The sequence below is a fragment of the Gymnoscopelus microlampas genome (assembly GCF_963454915.1).
Source record: "Gymnoscopelus microlampas genome assembly, chromosome: 11".
NCBI lineage: Eukaryota > Metazoa > Chordata > Actinopteri > Myctophiformes > Myctophidae > Gymnoscopelus > Gymnoscopelus microlampas.
In genome coordinates, this window is record NC_139948.1 from 46,291,655 (window position 1) to 46,312,857 (window position 21,203).

General features: G+C 40.2%; 2 protein-coding genes across 3 annotated transcripts in view; both read right to left on the bottom strand.

Moving 5' to 3' along the window:
* LOC311056349 (cytoplasmic phosphatidylinositol transfer protein 1-like) overlaps window positions 1-21,203 on the bottom strand; it is a gene marked incomplete at its 5' end in the record, with an annotated part of 125,382 nt that overhangs the window by 54,446 nt on the left and 49,733 nt on the right. The window lies entirely within an intron of this gene.
* Window positions 9,619-12,043, bottom strand: LOC311056350 (H-2 class II histocompatibility antigen, E-S beta chain-like). 2 transcript variants are annotated; one of them, XM_084072915.1, is made up of 5 exons: window positions 11,920-12,043; window positions 11,500-11,715; window positions 11,086-11,379; window positions 10,711-10,845; window positions 9,619-10,386 (listed from the first exon to the last, which is right to left on the bottom strand). In XM_084072915.1, the coding sequence occupies exons 1-5, from the start codon at window positions 11,960-11,962 to the stop codon at window positions 10,217-10,219; spliced, it is 858 nt and encodes a 285-aa protein (XP_083929041.1). In that variant the 5' UTR covers window positions 11,963-12,043; the 3' UTR covers window positions 9,619-10,216. The 2 variants fall into 2 exon arrangements, with proteins under 2 accessions (XP_083929041.1, XP_083929040.1); XM_084072914.1 differs by having other exon boundaries at window positions 11,500-11,766; window positions 11,920-12,036.

The window sequence follows — 21,203 nt, forward strand, 5'->3', positions numbered from 1 at the left end:
GTACAGTACTTGTGTAATGTAATGTGTTACTTTACACCACAGTAAAATGTTTGAAAATACATTGTTGTGTAAAATGTTTGAAAATATTTTGATGCCAGTACTTTGTAGTTTTACTCAGTAACATTTTTAACACAGGCCTTTTACTTGTAACAGAGTATTTTTATATTGTGGTAACAAAAACTGGACATTCCGCATGGAATTTGCAAGCTCATAGCGTGGGATTTAAACCCGGGCCGCAAAATCACTGGACATCAGCTTTAACCACAAGAGGGACTCTTACTTAAGCATCAGAAAGATACATACAACTTAAAACATCACATCAGAGAAAATTTGATGCATTTAGGGTTGACCTTAAAAGGCAGTTGATACCCAGTTAATACTGAAGACAGAGAGAGAGGGGTGCTTGAGCTAATGTGAGCATTTTTTCCACCACTGAGAACATGATTTCAAAAAAAGCTAAATTCTCCCCCAACCCCCTCTCCCTGCTGACTGTAGCCTACCTAACTGTGTGTGAAGGTGGCCAAACTTGTTTTGTGACAACAATGGCCAAGCTTGAAGCCACTGTCTGTCTATTAGCATATGTTAACCATGATCCTCTCTCACTGAATGAAAGGAAGGGGTCGCGACCAGCGTTGCCATGTTTGCTTATTATAAGCAACCTGTTTTTCTGTAAAGTTGCTTGTAAATATTGGTAGAAGCTTGCTGCTTTTTATTTGAGAACTTGAGGTGCATATAGGTTTAATGTGCTCATGTGGCCTATAATAATCAATCTCTTTTGGGCTTGTTTTCATAGACCTGTTTGCTTATTTCTCTCGTAAACTCTGGCAACACTGGTCGCAACAGCTGTCTCCTATGACTGAGAGAGAGAGAAAAAAAAAGAATGAGAAAAACACTGGCTTATCCTCTGTTCTTTAATTGTTGTTCTTCAGTGGTGGAAGAAGTACTCAGATATTTTACTTAAAGTAAAAGCCACCACATATACCACATAAAAATACATGTAGAATGTCCCGTTTCACAGGTTATCAAAATATATAAAAATCCTTTGAAAATAGCAGATCTATAAGCTCACAACGCATCACATGGCTATTTTTAAATAGCCAACGTTTATATAAGGCTAGTGTCATGAGGACCTGACTTAGGCAAAAATATAATTTCCTCAAAAAATGACTTAGGCCATTAGTTTAATAAGGTGACGATTTTGACATAACGTGTGAAAGAGGACTTTCTGCATAACAAGAGAAAGAGAGAGAGAGGGAAATAGTCCAGTAAAGAAAAAAAAAAACCTAAAATCTTTACTTATGTACAGTACTTGTGTAATGTAATTTGTTACTTTACACCACTGTAAAATGTTTGAAAATACACTGTTGTGTAAAATGTTTCAAAATAGCATTGTGAAAATTGTGAGCTTGTAGATCAGCTATTTTCAAATAGCCTATGTATAAAATAAAGTAAAAGTACTGGAAATTGGAAATACTCTAGTACATAAGTTTGTTTTATTAATTCAATGATAAATTGTCTGCATTCATAAGTTCTCTAATGACTTCTGCTTTTAAGAAATAAACTGCAAGTAGAGTAATTGCTTTCCTCTGCTCTCTTCTGCCACCTACTGTCCACCTAAAATGAAAAACTTAAAACACACCCCCAAGGCATAGCCACACCCCCAACCTTTCACAACCTAAGGTTATGGTGGGTTATGGTGGGTACCTTTCAGAGACTCTGGTGCGTATGTGAATAGGTGACCACTGTACCGCCACATCTCCACCCTGACCTTCACCCCCCAGGAGGGAGACGTCTATGCCTGTACTGTGGAGCATGAAGCTCTGCAGGAGCCTCAGACCAGGTTTTGGGGTGAGAAAGTTTTACTGATCAGTCATAATTTAACCTAAAACTATCAAATGCTTCAGATTAAAAACAATAATTTCACATCTAAATATAATATCGATGGGCACTCAGGTTGAATAAGGGTAAAACACCGGTCCCCCAAAACTCCTCTCCCCCATTCCTGGCAGAGTAGTTTTGGACAAGCGTATTGAGTGGCCCTGTCTTTCCCTATTTAGGACTGACCGTGGGTAGCTACCTGGGACGTAAGTCGGGGCTTGATCAACCCTGGCTGGGTCACCTGGGCGAGGGTGTATTTTGCGAGACCCGAAACATCCTATGACCCCAGGCTACAACACTGATGATACGTCCCAGGTGCATCCATGTGATGTTTTTTCGTTATATTATGTTGTATTTATTTTTGGAATATTTTTCAATTAATTCTAAGACATTTAGTAGGAGTGTAACGATACGTTTTAACAACGATTCGATACGTATCACGATACTTGGTTGTCGCTACGCTACATGAACGATACAGGTTAATTTAGAACGATACGATACATTTCGATTCAGTGATACATGAATGATACAGGACAGTTAATTTAGAACGATACGATTCGATTAAATGATTTAAAAGCGATATAGTAACTATTTATTTACCGAAAAATTCTATGTGAAAAATAAATAGGCCTACCTGGATACTGAATATAAACCCCTCTTTCTCTTTTTTCTTCTTAAAAGTACTTAGTATTGATAAAATTGATAATTTGCATTGCATAGCGATTTGATACGATACAAAGTCAAACGATACGATATTTTGCTGTTTGCATAACGATATAGTAGATCGTTGAAAATTCAAAAACATTTTTCGATGCAGTTACTACAGTATATCGTTACACCTCTAATATTTAGTATATATATATATATAATATTTAGTATGAATGCAGTGCTAGTGTGTAAGGTTAAAGGTGTGTTTCATTTGATGTGCTGTTCACAGAGCCTGACATCACTGAGAGCAGCTCTGCTCCAGCTGTCTTCTGTGGACTTGGCCTGACTCTGGGTCTGCTGGGCATCACTACTGGAACATTCCTCCTTGTTAAAGCTAAACATTTGAACTAAAATGAATACTATTTCATCATGCTCATGGCATTATCCTGTTTAGAATGATGAATAAGTAACTACTGTACCGTCAGTTATATTTAAATTTTTTATAGTAAACAGGTGCATCCACACAGATTAGTGAATATTTCACTATTAATTGATATATTTTATGCGTCTATTTCGTCGTACAAAACTGAGTCTGTGCTACAGTTCACACTAGAGGGGGGAGCAGGTGGCTTTTTAATCTAAATGACAAAAAAAAATATTGAATTGAGGTTTTTATAATATAATACATTTTTTAAATTACCTTTAGGTGCTGCATTGCAAATTCATGGCTTTATTTGCAAAGATTGCAAACTTGGCCTATACAAGTTAAATAATACATTTATTACACATTAAAATGTCAGCGCTACAAATACTTTTGAATGTATTCAAAATGTGTTTTATAACAGTTTATTTAATTCCTGATCTGAATCTTTACTACAGGAAGTTGTCCAACAGTAATTGTACTTGGTGAACTTTCTGTAAATCTGAACTAGAATCTTGTATGCAGTGGTGTTTGATTACAGTATGGCTTTAGTTTAATCACAACCCAAACATTCTCATGTTATTCATTACCAGAGCTAAACATTGATGAGCAGAAACTATACAAATATTGTGATTTAGCTGGAAATTACTGTATCCTTAGAGCTGATTCTGTCCTGCTTTAGTTGATGTAACTAACTTTGTGTCTCCTGTAAAATAAAGCAATTTAAGTTGATATTAATTAGTATTAATATAAACTCTATAAACTCCATTATTAATCATAATGGAGAAAGTTGTCTTGTTTTATGCTGCTTTTATTCATATGTTGTACGGGTATCTTAAGTTGTTTTTTAACCCATTATCAGTGGTTCTCAAACTTATCCATCTCAAAATATTTAGTTCTAGGGACCCCCATAAGCAAAGATTTGAGTTAAAAATGTTTATTCAAAGATTTTCAAATATGTTCATGATTTAAAAAAAATAGCAGATCTACAAGCTCATAGCGCAGCACTCGGTGCTGCGCTATGAGCTTGCATATCTGCTATTTTTGAATAGCCAACGTATGAAATATGGATAAAGTGGTTAAAATCAAAAATGGCAGATGCTTTCCCGGTCTTAATGGGTTAAATGTGCTTTACTGTACGAGCAATGAGCAGGCAGATGAGGTTGGAGTGTTAGGCATCAAACACAATGGGCTTGTGATCAGATGAGTAGTGTATTTAGTCACATATTTCAACATGTAAAGGTAAAACTAAATCAAGTGTGTGGCCAGCTGGCCATGCTTGTGCGTGTAGGGAAAATTATGCTTTGGACAAGATTCAACACGCTTTAAAAAAGCCTGTAGCCTACTAAAGCATGCAGCTGACATGAATATTCAAGTTACCAGAATTTAGATTCAATCTAATGTACACAACAACAAGGACAGAAAGCGCTTGTAGCCTATAATGTTCTTCCATGATTTAGTAAGTGGTTTGCACACTACAGCAAAAAAGCACCAGGTTTGAGAGTTCAACTTCATAACCGAGTAGAGGTTAATGGTAAATAGACGAGAGTGGAAGTGCTTTTTAACATAGAAGCCAGATCCCCACCCTGGTCCCTGACCAGCGTCCTAGAGGAACTGTAGATGGGAACTGTGCACAGGTCAGCAGGAGCTGTGCACACACAATCACACATAAATATGCAAATAACTTCTTCTTATACACACAATCCAACCTCCATTGACTTCCAATATAAAATGTGTGTGGTAGGTCTATGTGTTTACGCACGCACGCACGCACGCACGCACGCACGCACGCACGCACGCACGCACGCACGCACGCACGCACGCACGCACACACACACACACACACACACACACACACACACACTTCTCTCTTTTGCTATAACTATGTGTACAATAAGTTGAGTAGCTTGTCCAGTTGCCACATGTTCTGCTATAGTGTTGAAGTTTATGTTTGTTGTGTTACCTAACTGAATTAAAGCCTGAATTAAATCTCCATTTGAGGAAACTCTAATAGCAGAACTCAGCATTGATGTCACACTGTTGTCACTCTCCCATGACAATAAGGAAGAATATTTGATGTGTTTGTTGCTGTGTGACTGAGAATGAGGAAATTCAACATGTAACCCTGACATAAACAATGAACAAAAGATTTGTGTTTGGCAACATCACAACAACCCGTATCTTCCTCCTTTTGGAGGCTTCACTCCAGTGTATGAGAGCGAATATTAACAAATGCAGACTTATGACAATGTTAGGAAATTATACTATTATTTGGAGCTATTTGCACTTGTTCACATGGAATATAGTATTGCGTTAATTTAAGTTTGTATGGTGTGTGATGTCTGATTTAAGCAGTCACACCAGGCCTGAGTCTTGTTCAGAGATGGAAGAAGACATTTCTTTGGCAAAAGCAGTTGTTTTTCATGGCATTCAACCTCCACATGTGGCTTGTTCTAATATGTTTCTGTTTTCTTACATAAAGACCTTCACAAATCATTCCTTCTCAAAGAACACTGGCATGCCGATTTCCTTCTCTTTTCCACCAGTAATTTAATTGTCTCCGCCAGGCCGAAAGGCATGGCGAGAGAGTATGTTTTCCACCCCGTCCGTCCGTCCGTGTGTGTGTCCGTGTGTCCGTGTGTCCGTCCTGTCTGTGTGCTACCAGCTAATCTCCGGCACCGTTGGCCCGGTTGCTCCGAAACTGTGCACACACACTCCCTGGATGCCAATTCAGAACCTCTGCCCCAATTTTTTCACATGGGCCTATTATAGCGCCACCAGGAGGCCGATTTGTGCGAAACCCATTTTTTTCCATTACTCCTACAGCTTTTAACTAAACGTCATGCAAATCGGTACACAGTACTCTAGTCATGTGATCAACCCGGATATGTTAAATTTCCCAAATTCCACCCTCATTGGCTAAGGTTTGCTTCAAAAATGTGCAGGATTGGTCCGGTTTGAACAAAATGCCTCAAATCATGAACGCAGCTTGACATTTCCATGAAATTGTACACACACATTCCCATTAGGCCGAGGAAGAAATGCCACTTGAACTTTTTCAAATCAGCCTCATGGTGGCGCTATAACTGGCTGATTTGCATTTTCAACTATAACTGCACCGATCTGCGTGAAACTTTGCACGCACACTCCCTAGAGGCCAAGGAAAAACATCTGGACTGCATTTTTCACTTCTGCTTTTTACAGCGCCACCAGGAGGCCGACTTATGTAACATACATTTTTGGAGATTATTCCTTCAGATTCTGCCCAAAAAACACGCAAATTGGTACACTGCATCTCCATAGTCATGTGATTATGATGGATCTGTCCGATATTTCATATTCCATCCTATTTGGCTTACAGTGGCTTCCAAAGTTTGCAGGATTGGTCCGTTTTGAACAAAATGCCTCAAATCATGAACGCAGCTTGCGATTTCCGTGAAATTTCACAAACACATTCCCACTAGGCCAAGGAAGAAATGCCACCCTTTTTCACATTGGCCTGTTATAGCGCCACCAGCAGGTCTAATATAGCAAAACACATTTTTGGAACAAAATGCCTCAAATCATGAATGCAGTGTCCGATTGCCGTGAACGACCTAAGAATAAATGGCACCCTTTTCACATTGACCTATTATAGCGCCACCAGGAGGCCACAATAATGTACCTGACCTGCCGGAGACCTGTGCTCCGAGGAGCACTTTTTCTAGTTTAATTTAATTTTATAGAGGTACAGGACAGCAGCTAAGAGCGTGTACAAGCTCAGAAATAAATATACATTTTTAATCGAAACACACCATACACATGATCCATATTATATTGAATATTATTAAACCGAATTGCACACTAATCTAGATGGCCGTTGGCATATCTAATTGTAGTATTTTTTTTAGGGCCACAGTTTGTAGTTTGTTACAACACTTTTCACTGTCATCAACAGTTAACTATTTAGGCCTAATCTTTATTGATAGCTCAGCTACATTAACCTGACTGCGCCAGATAGGGGAGTGAAGCAAGCTTCCTGCATCTGGCGGAGCCAGGTTACAGCTACGTGGGGGCTAGATTAGAGTGTTAGCCAGCTTGCTTGCTCATGGGCAATATACTGTAACACCCTGGTGCATCACACAATACAACTTCAACAAGTTTTTTGACAAATCAGTATTAAAAAAAAAGAAGAAAACCTATATTTAATCAACCATCTTGAACTTAACCCTAAACACTCTGAAATGCACTTTTCTGGCATTAAGAGAGGGAAGTTAAAATCATGGCTACTATAACTGATGTCATTAAGAACATTACTGAACATTAGGAAACAAGGCCAAAAAAGCAACTACACTTTCAAGCAACTTTACAGAAAAACAATCCCAAAATCGCTTATAATAAGCGGACATGGCAACTCTGTCACTGACCGCTTCTGCGGTCAGTGACCGCAGAAGCCCTAGAGGGGCCCTAGAGGGGGGAGAGGGAGAGGGAGAGAGGCATATCACGGGATACGTCGATTAAAATGAATTGGAATAAACACAAATGTATGTATTGGGTCTGACTCTGGAGATAGCATCCTAGTGAACTATCCTACAGTGTGTCAGCCCTTGTCGGGGATCAATCGTGTTGTGAAGACCACAACGATATTATGACAGCCGATTTCAAGAAATAAACTCCTGCAATGTCCTGCAATTCCCATGACAACAAGGGAGAATGTTTGATGTTGTGGTGTGACTGAGAATGAGGAAAAACTACATCTAACCCTGACATCAACAATGAACAAAAACATTCCTGTTTGGCAACATCACAACAACCTGTAGCTTCCTCCTTCTCAAAGCTTCACTCCAGTATACAAAAGAGAATATTAACTGACTAGTATTACTATTATTATATTAACAGACCAATGACAATATTAGGAAATTAAACTTATATCTGGAGCTGTTTACACTTGTTCACATGATTGAATATTTAGTTAAAGGTAGTAAGTGATATATTTTTTGTTTAAAGGTTAAAGCACTATATTATGATAGTAATCATTGCTATAGAGTGTTTGTTCAGTAAAATAGTACCCATTTATCAGCTTAGATTTTGTAGTGTGTGTCTGCTCATTTGTAGTGCCATCACTTCCAATTTCACTTGTTTAATCTGTATTCTGTGCAGGTTCTCCCTCCTGATTGGTTAAAATAGGTATCCTGATCTGAAAATCCATTTTCTGTTTAATAAGAGATAAGAGCAGGAGAGACGGGGAGACTCCTTACTGAGTTACTGAACAAACACTATTTATCAATGATACTATCAGAATATATCTCTAGCTATTAACACTTATTTTAACAAAAACATATCACTTACCCTACCTTTAATCTAAGAGTGTAAGGTGGGTGATGTCTGATTTAAGCAGTCATAGACATTTCTTTGGCAAATGTAGTTGTTTTTCTTGGCACCCAGCCTCCACCTACATTCTATTATGTTTGTTTTCTTCCTCATGACTTCACTAATCATTCCTTCTCAAAAAACACTGGCAGTGACTTAATTATCGTTGCCAGTTTCCGTCGCTTTTCCATCAGGTACAGTATAATTTTGTTTTATTTCACGGAGGGACAGGACAACAGCTACTGTATAGCACAACAGCTTACAAGCTCAGAAATAAATATACATATTTAACCAAAGCACACCATACACATAATCCATTTTATATTGAATATTTTTAAACCTATAGGGAAATCTAATTGCTTGCTTGCTCATGGGTAATATAACACCCTGATGAATCACACAATGCAACTTCAACAAGTTCTTTACCAGATCAGTTACACAGAAATAAGCTTGAACTTGCCTTATTATTTCTAACACAAAACCTCTCTGAAATGCTCTTGTCTGGTGTTAAGAGAGGGAAGTTAACATCATGGCTACTGTAACTGATGGGGGCTCTAAGAGAGAGATGCCTCCATTTCACCCATTTAACACTTTCAAACTACAGTCGAAGGTGTTTGATGTAGGATAACAAATAATTGTAAAGGCCTTCACGTTAAGTAGTGACACAATACAAATATAATCTAGATTCTATGCTATTAAAGACCAAATTACAGAATCAGTCAGTTCTGCGTTTTATGACCAATGTATTCATAAAAACAGTAATATATTTGCCATAGATCTGATCATTCCTCTGGATACATTACAGACTAATTATAACTGGGAAAAACAATGCAGCATAAGATCATCATGTCCTTTATACTAAACACCAGTGGTGGAAAGTAACTAAGTACATTCACTCAAGTAGCATACTCCACTTTAATTACTTGCAAATTATTATTTCATAAAACAAACATTAACCACTTATTTTATACTTAAGCTATTCGAAAGTAGCCAATCTAAAAGCTCACAACGCGATATGACACGTTGTGAGCTTGAAGATCTGCTATTTTCAAAAGATTTTGAAACATTTGAGTACTTTCAGTTTGGTACTGTGTGTATACAGTATTTTGACGCCAGTACTTTTGTACTTTTTTACTAAAGTCAAATTTGTAACAGAGTACTTTTATATTGTCCAAAATCTGAGTTTTTTTTTTCAATAAGGCCTTCGGCCACTATTGTGTCATGACAAAATGTAAAACCTTTTAAAACAGTAAAGGCTCCTGTTTTGCGTGTGACTCTCTTCCCTTTTATACCTCTGCCAGGCAGAAGGCTGGAGACGAGTGTGTGTGTGTGTGTGTGTGTGTGTGTGTGTGTGTGTGTGTGTGTGTGTGTGTGTGTGTGTGTGTGTGTGTGTGTGTGTGTGTGTGTGTGTGTGTGTGTGTGTGTGTGTGTGTTTGCGTGCATGTGTGTCTGTGTGTGTGTGTGTGTGTGTGTGTGTGTGTGTGTGTGTGTGTGTGTGTGTGTGTGTGTGTGTGTGTGTGTGTCAGTGCGTGAGTCTGGGGCTAATCTCGCAAACTCCTTGACCAATCAGTGTAATATTTCTCCTACACTTTGCCACCTTTTTAAAATTTAGAGTAGCCAATGAAAATAAATGTTACCCCCTTTGTCTCCCCAATTTAGTCGTTATGCCAATTAATGTATCCCCACACACATGTCTGTGTTGTCACTGTATCCTACAGCTTGCATTTCATTCTGAGACAATAGTGACAAAGCAATTACAGTAAAAGACAGTTTTACAACTAATGATAGTAAGATAATATAACGATAAAGGAATAAGAACATAATTAGCTTTGCTCTAAACTAAATGTATATATGGTAAAATAACAGCAGTACATCATGATTGTTCAGATCATTACAATAAGACGACCTCACATGCACAGGTTACAGTTCTGGTTCTGAAGCTTCATCCATGCCTCCAGGTGGAAGGAGTTCTTCAACAGCACCCGGAGCTTCATCCATCCTCCCAGGTGGAAGGAGTTCTTCAACAGGACCCGGAGCTTCATCCATCCTCCCAGGTGGAAGGAGTTCTTCAACAGGAACCAACACCTGATCTGTTGAAATCAGTCGAGCATTATTATTTTCTAGAATTATAAATGTATAAATACTTTTTTTAAACCTTTATTTAACCAGGAAAGTCCCATTAAAATTGTTTTTTTCTAAGAGAGACATGACCAAGATATGCAGCAACACAACAATAAATATTTTCAGACAACAACAATAAAAACATGCATCACAGTTGAGTAAAAGGTCAATTGAAAACATGTCATCCTAATTATTTTATCTCCAGTTCCTTCGTTTTCAATTTAGAAACAGTTAAACTAGATTAATTAGTGAAGGATGTCATCTGTAGGTGTCATTGAGGTCAGTTCTCTTACCTTGGCACAAAGTGATGCGTGCTGCAGACTTTTTCTTGTAGTAGATCAATCCAGTGAACACAAAGACCAGGCCAAGCAGCAAACCAGTTGATCCAACTACTATTTGATTCCTGTCTGACTCAGGAAGGGAGGAGTCTGAAATGTTCACAAAAACCTCTTAAAAACATCTCACCCCCCCCCCCCCCCACACACACACACACACACCGCTAAGTACACCATGCAACTTCACAAACTCTTAAAATTGCGGATATTATTTAATGCAGTAACTCATGAGTTGAACGTTTTAATTTTGTTGCCCCTGCAATGATAATACAATAATCGAATTGAATCATACGTGAACTCATTCAATAAACACAAATTATAAAATACTCTTACCCCAGTGTTGAAGCATTGGCTCAGTGAGGCTGGGGTGTTCCACCATACAGGTGATTGTCTCTCCTGATGTTGGAGTGTGCTCCAGGAAGGAATGGAATTGATAATAGAAATCTCCATCAGACAACACTTGAGAGGAACTGATATCTGTAGTGATTTCCTGGCCGTCTCTCAGCCATGTGACTAGGATTTGTTTGGGGTAAAAGTTGTATGCACTGCACACAAGCATGGATGGATGTCTGCCTCTGGACAGCTTCACTGATTTCACTGCCATGTTGGGTTTAGCTGTAAATGCACCTGGAACAAACGAGATATGGAATAGAAATATATGGCTAACAATTTTGCAGCACCCTCGTATTCCCTGAGATTTATTAGATGCATTATGTATGTACACACATGGCATTTCTTATCCATTACCTAAGTATTTTTTTATCGCTGGTATGTTGTTATTGCACAATTGGATCTCGTCAAATGTTCTCCGTGCTTTTTCTTGAGGTTTGTTCCACCTTTTTGCTGTTGCTATGCCAAAGGCTGTGTGCCCTGTCCAGTTGCCTTGGGTGCTGTTCCAGGTCACAATTGTTTCTTTGTTTAAACAATGCCCTAGGATGAACTCAATTTCCTCAAGATCATTACCTTTGATTGAACAGTAAGCAAATGACTGAACTAAATTTCCATTTGAAGAAACTGTAATGGAATGACACAAAATAATTGATGTTATTTATACTAAAAACAAATAAATCAACTAATATAGTAATATAGTACCAATAATATCTGTATCTTAAGAAATAAATACTGATACTAATATTTCCTTGATACATAGAAAGTAATTTCACTCACCCAGACCGAGAAGAGAGAAAGTAAAAAGAATCTTGATATACATGCTTTCATATCAATAAATATCTCCAGCAATAAAGGTTCTTTGCCACAAGATTTTAACTTGTGCACAGGAGCTCAATACTGACGATAAAACAATAATAAGGAAATGAATTAAAGTTGTCACAGTCTCACAATGAGACTCCGCCTTTAATGTGACAATACACACACGGCATAGTGTCATCAGCACGTCATAGCTGGGGGCAGAGTCAGCGTGGGGGAAAACACAGATTTCCCCCAGCTGGTATAGACAGTGAGATGTGGGGTTTTCAAACTCATGCTGTAAAAGTATACTAATTTAAAAAGCAGGCGTCACAGGCACAGAACCTTGTTGCCACTCGACAAGGAACTCTACATTAGCAAATTAAACAAGAGTCCGATTGGAATGTTGTCCTTTACTGGACAGAGGATCCAACACAACACAATGGCCCGAAGTTATCTGATTTAATCGCCTAGCTGGTAAGAGACACCATTACATTTTCTAAAGATATGATCAATTAAACTGATCATAATGTCAAAAAACAAAAGCCATTAATTCATCAATGATGTTTATAGAACACGTTTTAGTGAATTCCAAGTACAGGAGACAGTATCGACGCCATTAGAGTTTGGAAGTGCAGAGTTATCAACATGCAGGGATTTACACACAAGCCAAACCCTAGCCTATTCTCGTTTCAAACCTACAGAAAACACAGTTTAAAATATGGCAATGAATACGGAGCTAAAGCAGTGTGTAAATCCTGCATGATATTAAATATTAAAATGATAATGGCGTCGATACCTGCCGGTCACAAAACTCTGGTCTCTAAACTACTTTGAATTCACTATAAACATTATTGATGACTTAATGGCTGTTGGGTTTTGATATTATGGTAAGTTTAATTGATCAGATCTTGTAATAGTGTCTCTACCAGGTGATTAAACACTGTGCATATGTAAACATGTTTTGTAACAAGGAGGGAGACGGAGGGTAACCAGACACTTGCCCCAAAACGCTTGCCCCCATTTTTCGACCAGCGGTTCTTGTATTGTTATGGGGCCAGGCTTCCAGCATGGACCCATATTGTTATTCGCATTATTCCATTTCTTCTTCTTCTGCCACTTTTGGCAGTTCTGGCTGAACCGTGCAGTCGCTTTTTATGAAACTCGGCCATATGATAGATGGTCATGAAAAACGATCAAGAAATAATTCTCACAATCTTTCGTCAAAAGGTGGCGCTATAGCACTCAATTGAAAAATGCCAACTTTGAACAGGTACAACTCATGCCGTGTTTGACCTACAGCCATGAAACTTCGATGCACACATGCGTCTCCTCATGCTGAACAACTTTCACAGTCTGACTTTTGACCTCTGACCTTTAGATCTCCCACCATTTGGAATTATATGAAAAACAGTTAAAACCTATCTCCTCCTGGGATTTTTGAGTAATCTGCACGAAACTTTTTACACATGAACTTTGGACCTATACCAAAAAACGTTTGCAAAATATCTTCCATAAGTGAAAAAATGAAGCTTTAATGAGCCAATGAATATTGCAGTTTTATGACAATTATTCATCTGCCCCTAACACATACATGCAGACTTACCATTCTTTGAAACTTTGCAGAAATGTAAAGGGCCATTCCAAATATCACTGAAACCAATCTGACTCCAATTGGTCAAACGGGGGCGCTATAGCAATTTTTTGAAAATGCAAACTTTAAACAGGCAAAAGTCATGCCTTGTTTGGCCGACAGCCATTAGACCTGCTTACACATGTGCCTTGACTAATGAGGAACACATCTATCACGTTGACCAGTAAGCACCGCCCTTAGATTGTCCGCAATCTTGAGCAGTTTGAAAAACACTTAAACCCAGGATTTTTCAGCTATTTGCGTGAAACTGTATGATCTGTGTGATCTCCTTTTTCACAGGTTCTTGTCTGTTGGTGGCTTCTCGCTTAAATGTGTGCCCCGCAACCTGAAGGTCACCAGTTCAAGCCTCACTTGGTGCAGACTTCATCTGAGTTGCATTTCACACAACATGACTATCAATGAATACATCTGCAATTGTTAAAGATAACATGAAATACTTAATTGAGTGTTTTTTACATACAGCTGATCTACAATCTCACAACTTTTCAGATAGCAATGAGAGTATGTTTTTTCAATGTATAACATACTTCATTGTGAAAATAGCCAATGTACAATCTGACAACTTTTAATGGTTTGTGAGCTTGTAGATCGGCTACTTTCACTAATTTTGGTTCTGAGGAGATGTACAATTTCTTCATTGGTAAATGGTTTGCGAACGAGTGATCTTAGTGTTAGTGAAACAGGGGCTTGGGTCATGACAGAAGGCAAGAGTTTGTGATCCTCAACAGACAACATCAGCCTGGACAAAGATATAGCACTATAGGTAGTGTTGCAGCTACCTAAGAGTGCTTCATGACCGTAAGGTTGCCGGTTCAAGCCTCACTTGATGCAGACTCATTTAAGTTGAAATGCAAAAAACATGACTCAATCTATTCCGTTTCCATGGCGCTCTCTCTCTTCAATCTATTCCATTTCCATGTCTTTCTCTTCAATCTATTCCGTTTCCATGTCTCTCTCTCTGTCTCTTCAATCTATCCATTTGTCTCTCTCTATGTCTCTTCAATCTATTCTCTCTCTCTCTCTCTCTCTCTCTCTCTCTCTCTCTCTCTCTCTCTCTCTCTCTCTCTCTCTCTCTCTCTCTCTCTCTCTCTCTCTCTCTCTCTCTCTCTCTCTCTCTCTCTCTCTCTCTCTCTCTCTCTCTCTCTCTCTCTCTCTCTCTCTCTCTCTCTCTCTCTCTCTGAGGGGTGGCCATAGCTGAGTGGTTAGTGAGCCCGCCTAGGGAGCCAGAGACTCTGGTTGCCCCAGGTACGATTCCAGGCCAGGTCAGCAAATGTGTCGATGAAATGAAATTTGTCCCTGAGCAAGACTCTTAACCCCTAATTGCTCACAGGCACTCATTGGAAACAAGACCGCAAGGACTTTCATGAACTGACCTGTTAAAGGAATTATCATTTCTCTCTCCTGGCCCCATATTATCGCTGCTTGCAGCTATATTTGTATTTGTTTTTGTAGTATATTGTACAAGTGTGAAACATAGTTGGAAGGTCCAGACAAGTACAAGTTCCTTAAGTTGGTTTATTGTATAAAACAGCACAGAGGTACAGGAGGCCTTGCTGCTACATGTGGTCGGTGGAAGGGGCCAGAGCAAGAGCAAGAGCCAGGTTTCTTTGTCCTCACAGTATTTATATCTAGACTTCACATGTGTGTATGCACTTGCATACGTTGCCTTCGTGTGTGTTGGATGTGCACAGAGCTACAGTAGGTGTGTGTGTGTGCTACAGTACATCTCATGTGTGTGTGTGTGTGTGTGTGTGTGTGTGTGTGTGTGTGTGTGTGTGTGTGTGTGTGAGAACATAAGCAATGGTATGGGAGGGTTTGGATGAACTCCAAATGTTTGTAAGTGAGCCTGAGTCAGTCATTAATTGTACCTGTCACAATGTTCTACTCTGGCTGGAATGTACTTATGTACATTGTGAGGCCTTCCGCTAAAGACAGTGTGTCACCAGTGTCCAGATCCTACATTTTACTGAGGATAAGGTTAGAAATAAGTTTAGGGTTAGGAATAGTTTTACCAAGGTTTAGTTTAGGAATAAGGTTATGTTTTGCCACCATTTAACTGAGGTTACGTTTATATTAGGGTTAGGTTTAGGCATAGTTTACTGAGGTTATGTTTAGGAATACCAGGTGAATACTGCTGGATTTGCCCTGGGGTGACTGTGTTTTGGGGCGAGCGTTTTGGTAATCAGACATAGCAGGAGATGGAGAGAGGGAAACAGATCTCCGATCTTAATGGTGCTTGTGCTGAAACTTGACCCATGCAATAAGGTATAAGGATAATCTGTCACAACAATGTGTCGCGCTCCGAGCTCATAGATTGGCAATGTTTGGTCTTTTTAAGTTCAAGTTCAAGTTTATTATGTTTTTTCCCAAACTGGGAAATTTATGTTACAGCAGATAATACGAAACTCCAAGACACAGTAACCATACATACACAAGACAACATAGACATAGACATTATCACAAGATCCAGATAATAATAGCTACTAATAGCTACCTCCTCCTGCTTCCATTATTGAAGCACGAATCGAAGTAGGTACACGTGAGAATTTGTACCTATTGTTTTTAGCTGCACGGGTCTTTAACCTTTGGCCGTAAGGCAAGAATTCATATTCAGGATTTAGGGGGTGAGAGCTGTCTGCTCTAATAGATGATGCTTTCTTAAGCACCTGCTGGTCATGACTCACACAGCTAAATTGTACCCCCACGATCTTGCTACCCCCCCTCACAACCCTGTTAAGGGCATTTTTCTGTCTAACGCCAAGGTTTCCATACCAACAAATGGCAGCAAATGAAATAACAGACTCTATTAAAGCTCTGTAGAATGGAGCCAAGATTTATAAGTGGTTACCAAATCCACTGTCTGGCCATTTATGACACTACTCTGAGGAGCTGGTGGAGATCGTCTAAAATCAATACATTTTAGACGAAGTCGTAGGAATGCATCTTCACACCAAGAAACAAAGTCATCAACAACTGGGCCATGACTGGCTTCACTATCACTCAAAAGACTAACAATCACAGAAACATCTGCATATTTAACAATGTGTCTGTTGTCATGTTGGCTCCTACAATCATTAGTATACAGGACATACAAGAGTGGGGAAAGAACACAAACCTTGGGGTGAGCCGGTGGATGATGTTAGTTCTCCAGACATTATTTACCATTCACCCGTACCCTCTGGGTTCTGTTTGTGAGAAAATCAAGAACTCGAGATTACGTAGGTAACCCCGGTTTGTTTACTCTCGGAGTGAGACACTCACTATGGGAAACAGCGCCCTCAGGCGATGCACATAGCTACATACAATACACTCCCGGGGCCAATATCTTTGGTCGTGAGGGTATGTCACGTGACCGTATGTCCCTTCCAGCCAGAAAGATATAAATACCCTCGCGTGACGTAGTAACTTCCTCTAAGACAGCTTTCTGCACGCAGTTGCGAACAAAAAGGGGTGTTAGGTGAGTGACTCCGAGAGTAAACAAACCGGGGTTACCTACGTAACCTCGAGTTTGTTGGCCTCTCTTCGTGAGACACTCACTATGGGATTTATAAACCCCCCAGAAGCTATAATACCACTCAACCCTCAAAAGCCCACACGCCCGTCAGCCCCAAGGCCCCGCCCCCACAGGCCCATAAACTAATATGAGGGAACAGGGCCCCTTCACCTGGGACCCAGCTAACCGCCGGTCCCAAGGGGACATAGGAAGAGGAAAACCAGCATCTACGCCCAGGACCGCGTCACTGCGCCACCGATGACGCCGCCACGTCCAGGCTGTAGAAGGCCGCAAAAGTCGAAGGAGACGACCATTTTCCAGCCACGCATATCTCCTGGACCCCCTGGAGAGGGACCAGGATGCTGCCCACACCTCTAGTACAATGAGTCTTCAGTCCTTCCGGAACTGGGGCACCACCACTAGCGTAGGCCAGCATAATGGCATCCACGATCCATCTAGAAAGCGTCGCCTTAGCAACCCCCTTCCTCTGACCACCCGGGCGTTGACGACCGTCCGGCCGCTGTTCTCTGGCAATAGAGCCTCAAGGCCCTCACAGAACAGAGACAGTGCAATGGTCTATCCTCCGCCGAAACGAAAGGAGGTGGATGGAAAGCCACCAGCTCGACTGGGGCATGAGCCATAACTCGGTTCTTGGGAACGAACGCCAGGTTTGGTTTAAGCAGAACCTTCCTGTCGTCGCTCGAGAACCGAATGCACTTCGAGCTCACCGAGAGCGTGTGCATATCACCGACCCGTTTAGCCGTAGACAGAGCCACCAGGAGGACCGGCAATCAGTGTAGAGTGTAGAGTGTTTCACGGCAATCAAAACATACTCTCTCGCCATGCCTTTCGGCCTGGCGGAGACAATAAGGTGGTGGAGTGGAGTGATGACAACGCTCTTATCATTAACACAAAAAAGAAAGAAGAGATTGTTTTGGTGCACCACTGACTGGAGATACACAGATTCCCCATTACTATTCATAGTGAGCAGATCAACCAGATATGTTCGTATACATACCTAGGAGGAATAATAGACCATCTTTTGTCATGGAAAGACCAGATTGAATCAGTGGGTAAGAAGACAAAGCAAAGAATCTATTTCCTTCGCCGTCTGAGATCTTTGAGTGCTAGTGTGGTATTTGTTGATAACCATCCTGCCGTCTGCGCCATTTATGGTATCTTAAAACCACAGACTTAAAGGTTTTAATGCACTATACTAATTGCCAACAACGCCATATTGTAAAGTTAGTTTGATGTTCCAGAGATGTGAATAGATGTTTGAAGAATGGATTTGAGTCATCACTCCAGCATTGAGGTTCGTTGCTTCGGATTTATTTCATGGAACAGACAGAGTACAAACAGCTTTCCTGGGGAGCCTCAGCTCCCCTAAGCGCGGCCCTCCGGCCTCTGACACACACTAAGTTAGTTACATTTCAGTCAGTCCTTTATAGCAGTGGTCACCTTTGAGATCTAAGAGTAGGTACGTGTTGGGTGTGTCAGCCCTGTATGGTGAACCCCCACCTCCCCTGGCTCTTCCACATTTGCAACTGTAAAGAGCCAGGAAAGGAGAGGTGCCAGCCTTGATGACAAATGGGTAGACGCACTGTCTCCATGCTAAGTGTACCCCACACCCAACCAGGCTAACAAATGGTAATACACTCCTCTGTCTGTACTGGCCAAAGTGACTTGTAAAGTTAAGTAATAATTCTAACATATGACTTAAATGTGTATCTTAAGTTAAGAAATATACAGCACTAGTAGACAGATTCTTCTTTTGTTTTTCACTTCTGTTATTACGAGTGTTCTTCAGTACTGTAGTACCACCTGGTATGGTCTGTCTGTAGCCTTAAAGTCACAACTTCTGCAGCAACTGAACATTTGTTCAAGATTGTTGGACAACCACTTCAGAGGCTCTATACATCTACTGTACGTATAATAACAGTATTCTAAGGTTGGCAAGGAATATTGTGGGATAAGCCTAAGCCACCCCCTATTTTTTGTGGTTATTGAGCTATATGTTGTTGTTTATTTCTTGTAATTCATTCCTATTCAAGTTCATAGCATATTTCATGGTATTACAAGTTAAATAGTTAAAAAGTGAGAGTTCATGCACAAGTGTATTTCATTTCTGTCATATCGTTTTCTGTAATGTTAGTCTTTACTAAAATAGTCACTGTGTTCCAATCCTGCCAAAGACAACACATACAGAGCAATAGCTCCGCCGTGCCACAAGGGGGCATTACACTCCAGTGAGCACTACAGGTTTCTGTCAGTCAAAGAAAAGGATCCAGTACATCCTGTCATTGTAATGAAGCAGACTGGACAGAAATGTGCCTAATTCACGTTTATGTGTTTAACTGTCTTGTTGCAGGTGATAAAGTGGCTTAACTGAGACACATGAAGTAGAATATGACCTGGGGGTATTTTGATGGTGAAATAGTTGGCCGTTTGACTCCACAATGTTTGTTTGGGGGAATAATTAATTAATTCTACCCCACAATAATAGTAATACTATTTTAAAACCAGCAGAGCTATTTTGTGTCATGTTTATGTTATTTTGTGTAAAACTGATTTTTATTTGAATGTGATGTTATTTCTGTTTATGTCCAGTATAATGGTCAGTCAAAGAGAAGGATCCAGTACATCCTGTCATTGTAATGAAGCAGACTGGACAGAAACGTGCCTAATTCATGTTTATGTGTTTGATTGATTGATGTACTTTATTTAGTAAGACATGAGAACAGTACATGACAGTACATAACAGTACATGGAAGTACAAATTCGCAATACAAGGTCTACTAAACTGGATAGCTCATTAAGCACTTAGCTTGTTTAAGATGAGATCCCCATGCACACAAATCATGATGACATATAAGAGACAGACAGATATACACACTACTATACAGAATGTCATACAATCAGTTTACAGGTTACTGGTATGAAGGGTGAAAAATATGTACAAAAGAAGAAAGAGAGAGGGGGGGAGGGGGTAGGTTAGGTTAGGACATGGGGTAGGTTAGGACTTGGACAGGGGCCATTTTTGAATTGCAGCCTCCTGAAGGTGTATCTTTAGGGCATTTTTGAAAGTGAGTAGGGTTTTACACTCCTTTACTCCTTGGTAGGGCATTCCACATTTTAGATGAATAGCATGAGAACGAGTTAATTCCCTTTGTTGTGCCAAATCTGGGTTGAACATGGTTTGTGGAGCTGCCTCTGGTGTTATGATCATGGACTTGATTAACATTTTGGAAGTATTTTGACAAATACAGGGGGATCCCAATGTTGTGGTGTATCTTGAAGACCAGGCCCATAGCAAGTTGCTGTACTCTGTCCTCAACCCTAAGCCATCCAATCCTAGCAAAATGGGCATGGGTTAGATGGGTTTTGTAATTGAGGCCAAGAAGTAGCCTTACAAGTTTGTTTTGGGATGTTTGGAGCCTTGTTTTTAAGGCCTTGGAGGTGTTGTGATACCATGAAGTGCATGCATAATCATAATGACCTTGTATGAGGGCCCCTACAAGAATCTTCAGAGTATTCTTACTGACTTGACGATCAAACCTCCACATCCTCCGTGTTATTTTGTGGACCTTTTTGATCGTCTTTTCAGCGTTTTTGTCACCTGAGAGGTTTGCCTCCAAGATGGAACCCAGGTAGGTAATTTCCTCCTTTCTTGTGATAACATTTTCACCCACTTTGATCGTGAAACTCTCAGCCTTGCTAAGGTTAGGGTTGGACCCAAAGAGGATGGATTCAGTTTTACCCAGGTGTAAGAGTTTGTTGTCGGAGAGCCAGATGCAGATCTTGTTGAGTTCAGTGCTGAGAGTTTTCTCAACCTGCAGCCTGTCCCTGTCCGAGACCAGCAGAGCCGAGTCATCTGCGAACAGGAACAGTTTGCAGTCGCAAGCTGAAGACATGTCATTCACATATATCAGGAACAGTAGTGGTCCTAGTATACTTCCTTGAGGAACACCACAAGTCACTGGGAGGGGAGGGGACTGGGTGCCGTTTACTTCCACCACTTGCTCCCTCCCTTCCAAGTAGGATCTCATCCAGTTCACCGACGTGTCATCAAAACCTATTGCTTTGAGCTTATTGATCATAATTGGGTGATTAACTGTC